Consider the following 4,897-nt stretch of genomic DNA (forward strand, 5'->3'; position numbering starts at 1 on the left):
AAGGGCACTGACACAACCCCATACCATGACAGACCCTGGCTTTTGGACTTGTTGCTGGTAACAGTCTGGATGATCCTTTTCTTCTTTGGTCCGGAGCACACGGCGTCCATTCCTCCCAAAAAATACCTGAAATACTGCTTCATCTGACCCCAGTACACGTTTCCACTGTGTGATGGTCCATCCCAGATGCCTCGAGCCCAGAGAAGTCGACGGCGCTTCTGGACACTGTTAACATAGGGCTTCCTTTTGGCACAGTACAGTTTTAACTGGCATTTGTGGATGTAACTACGTATTGTGGTACTTGACAAAGGTTTGCCAAAGTAGTCCTGAGCCCATGTGGTGATATCGCTTCTAGATGATGACGATTCTTGATGCAGTGCCGCCTGAGGGATCGGAGATCACGGTTGTTCAGCTTAGGCTTGCGCCCTTGTCCTTTACGCTGAAATTCCTCCAGATTCCTCGAATCTTTTAATTATGTTATGCACTGTTGAATGTGAAATATCCAAATCTCGTCCTATCTTTCTTTGAGGAACATTGTTTTTAAACATTTCAATAATTTTCTCACGTATTTGTTGGCAAACTGGCGATCCTCGGCCCATCTTTGCTCCTAAAGGATTAGACCTTTCTTGGATGCTTCTTTTGTACCAAATCATAATTTCAATCACCTGTTGACATCACCTGTTTCAAATCACATCATTATTTAACCATTTTACCTCATTACTAGCCTTACATTTTTGAAATGTGTTGCAGGTCTGAATGACAGGAAAGGATGCATATTTACAAATGACATGAAGTCGACCAGACAAAACATGAAATATGTTGTGTTCATATTGTCTGCAATGAAATACAAGTCAAAGTAAATTTAGAAATCACTTATTTTTTTTATTTTTTTTGTGTTTTCTATACTGTCCCAACTTTTTCTGATTTGGGGTTGTACATGCATACATACATACATACATACATACATACATACATACATACATACATATGTCCATACATGCATCCATACATGCATCCATACATACATACATCCTTCCATACATCCTTCCATACATGCATACATACATACATACATACAAACATGTACACATACATATGTCCATACATGCATCTATACATGCATCCATACATACATACATACATACATCCTTCCATACATACACACACACATACATGCACACATACATATGTCCATACATACATACATACATTCGTCCATACATACATTCATATGTCCATACATGCATACCAACATACATACATACATGCATACATGCATACCAACATACATATGTCCACACATACATACATACATACATACATCCTTCCATACACACACACACACACACACACATACATACATATGTCCATACATACATACATTCATATGTCCATACATGCATACCAACATACATATGTCCACACATACATACATACATACATCCTTCCATACATACACGTATACACGCACACATACATGCACACATACATATGTCCATACATACATACATAAATTCATATGTCCATACATGCATACCAACATACATACATACATGCATACATGCATACCAACATACATATGTCCACACATACATACATACATACATACATCCTTCCATACACACACACACACACACACACACACACATACATACATATGTCCATACATACATACATACATTCATATGTCCATACATGCATACCAACATACATATGTCCACACATACATACATACATACATACATCCTTCCATACATACACGTATACACGCACACATACATATGTCCATACATACATACATAAATTCATATGTCCATACATGCATACCAACATACATACATACATACCAACATACAAATGTCCACACATACATCCATCCATACATGCATACATACATGCACACATACATATGTCCATACATACATCAATAATAATAATGTGAGCTGATAGTGTGTAGTGTGTGCTGTGCAGGTGGAGGCGTGCTGCTGGTGGAAGCTCTTCTTCATGAGGATGACAGTGGTCCGCTGACGGCCCAGCTGTACTCGCTCAACATGCTGGTGCAGACGGAGGGACGCGAGCGCAAGGGTTCAGACTACACACGCCTGCTCACCGCCGCCGGATTCACACACATCCAGATCCACACCACCGGCAAGATCTACGACGCCATCCTGGCCTGCAAATAAATCCTGCACACATCTAAACATCAGGACACTTCCACTGGAGATATGAAGCCTTGTTTAATGCACGTCTGTTTTCAGGCTGAACGGCTTGTTTAAGAGGTCAGTGGCATCACGCCGGTGTTCATATTTACTGTGTTTTACCCGTGTTCATATTTACTGTGTTTTACCTGTGTTTAGGTGAAAGGTCATGGTTTACTCTTATAGTGTCACATCATCAGCTACACTGTAAACAAATGAGTTTTACAATATGTAAATAAAACAGATTATTGGAGTGTGATTTGCATGAAAATACTATTTCATGTTTTTTAAACTAGAAAAATCTATTTGAATTGTAATTTGTTGTGAAATTTTAAATTTTTTCCACTCAAATTTTCGGTAACACTTTAGAATAATGGTCATTAGTTAACATTAGTTAATGTATTAACTAACATGAACTAACCATGAGCAGTGCATTTGTTACTGTATTTGTTCATCTTTGTTAACGTTAGTTAATATAAATCCAGCTGTTCATGGTTTGTTCATGTTAGTTTACACTGCATTAACTAATGCTAATACGATTTTAATAATGCATTAGTAAATGTTGAAATTAACATTATCAAAGATAAATAAACGCTTTATAAGTGCAGTTCATTATTAGTTCATGTTAACTAATGTAGTTAACTAATGTTAAGTAATGATCATTATTCTACAGTGTTACCAAATTTTCTAGCCTGAATTTAGGAACACCGAACACACTTTAAAATACTGCCTACGTAGGGAGCTCACTATATTTTGGACTTATTTTCTGTCTGTTTTGATTTGATTAAATTATTAGCATTATGTTTGAGGTATTTTTGTCTTGATTGACAAGGTTTTGGATTTGTGAATTCAAAGGTGATTTTGAAAAGTCGATGATTATGAATACATGTGCCGTGAGTAATAACATTCCTGCAGGAGGCGTTTTATTAAAAGGAAACACAACCAGCAGTTTTTGGCGTTTTTTTAAAGCAGGATGAATAACAGACATCCGTCCGTCCGTATCACATGAGAGTCATGATGTCTGTGTGTCTGCAGGGCGAATGAAGGCCAGTAAAACGCCAGCGCTCACACATGTGATGTGTTTGTGACACGCTTCATTAGCACAGCTGAGGGTTTATTTCATATGATACTCTGACATCCCTCGTCTTTCATAAAGAACTCTTTGTGAGCAGCATTTGGTGCTCAGAGTGAAATTCCATAAGTGACGCTGTAACTGGAGTTTTGTCTATCAGCACTACACTGTAAAACAATATTTTGTCATGGTTTATTGAAATATTATTGAAGTATGTTTTACAAGAAAGTACTACTTTAAGTTTTCTTCAATTTCACAATTATTAGAAATGTTACAAGTTTTTTTTGTCTGGTTCAAACTAACTTACAAAGTAACATTTTCAGTGAAGTGGAATAACTTAGAATGTTTTTTTTTTCTTGTGTCATTTCTAAATTCATCAGGGTAATTATTGTTGATTAAAAGTAAAAACCATTTAAAAAATACATTTTTGTTTCTTGAAATACAATATTTTATATTATATTATATATATTTATATTATAACTTCAATGTACTTTATGTTGCCTTAAAACTAGTTGAAATAAGAGTGTATATATATATATATATACTTATGAAATGTTTGTTTTTAAATATAGATGTAACATGTTATGTATACATGTTGTATGTATGGATGTTTGGACGGATGCATGCATAATTTTATGTATTTATGTACGGGTGGATGTAGATATGGATTGATGAATGGGTGGGTGGGTGGATGTATGTATGCATGTACGGACAGATGTATATATGGAAGGATGTAAGGATGGATGCAGGGTGTATGTATGTATTCTATGTATGTATGTATGTATGTATGGGTGTACATGTATGGGTGTACATATATGGAGATATGTATGTTTTATTGTTTGTAATTAAACACCTTCACCTTATTCTTTATTATTCTCAGGTGAGGTAAGTAAGTGGAATCTGATCTAAATTATAAGCCCTTTAATATACCTAATATACTTCTCCGGAGTCTGTTCTGGTACAAAAACTTACATTTATGTCACGGGAGGTAGAGTTTGTTATAAAAATATGTCAATTTATTTATTACAGTTTGTATTTCTAGCAGTACAAGTCAGGGCACTCGAGGGAATATCAGCGATGGTTCTGGCGGAGACACTCTTCAGGTGGTCCCAGAGCAGCATCTGATGTCTCTTTACTCCTCACGGATGCTTATAATAGTAACCACCCCCACATAAGCTCATCCAGATTGTCTCTTCTTTTCCTCCGGACTCTCATGCTGCCTCTCGTCTCGTCTTGCAATTGACCTATCATCGCTTAGCAATACGTTCTCTTATCCCTCCCCCCCTTAATTATTGCTTTAAAATACAGATTTTTCTTCTCTCTCTATAAACATATTCTTAATAAATTGCTTTAAACAACTATTGTGGTTTTCTGTTATTCAATTAACTACATTCTTAATAAAAGCAATACAGGTGTGGTGATTTTACTTCATAAACTATTCTCTTAATTAAAAAATACAACAACAAGTGTGGTCTCGTCCTTATCTATTTGTTCTTGAATTTAATTGCACACACGTATAACTCTGCAATGCTCTTCAGCCAAACACACAGTACTACTGGGGGAATACTATACTGCATCATAGGAATGTTATATGCATGGATGTATAATGTATACATGCAAGTTCTCA

At 36.0% G+C, this 4,897-nt stretch overlaps 1 protein-coding gene across 6 annotated transcripts in view; it reads left to right on the forward strand.

The window, feature by feature from the left end:
• The window catches only part of asmt (acetylserotonin O-methyltransferase), a 38,485-nt gene extending 33,856 nt beyond the window's left edge, over positions 1 to 4,629 (forward strand). Inside the window, exons 8-9 of one of the 6 annotated variants that reach the window (XR_013816936.1) lie at positions 1,951 to 2,279; positions 4,300 to 4,629. Coding sequence is in view for 2 of the 6 variants with exons in the window: in XM_079822532.1 (XP_079678658.1) it covers positions 1,951 to 2,183 (233 nt within the window). In the remaining 4 variants the exon portion in view is untranslated. Of the gene's footprint in view, positions 1 to 1,950; positions 3,685 to 4,299 lie in introns of those variants that run through there. The other 5 variants (XR_013816937.1, XR_013816938.1, XR_013816939.1 and 2 more) reach the window with 5 other exon arrangements.
• Positions 4,630 to 4,897: the final 268 nt, after the last annotated feature.

The sequence above is a fragment of the Gobio gobio genome (genome assembly GCF_949357685.1).
Source record: "Gobio gobio genome assembly, chromosome: 7".
NCBI classification, from domain to species: Eukaryota; Metazoa; Chordata; class Actinopteri; order Cypriniformes; family Gobionidae; genus Gobio; species Gobio gobio.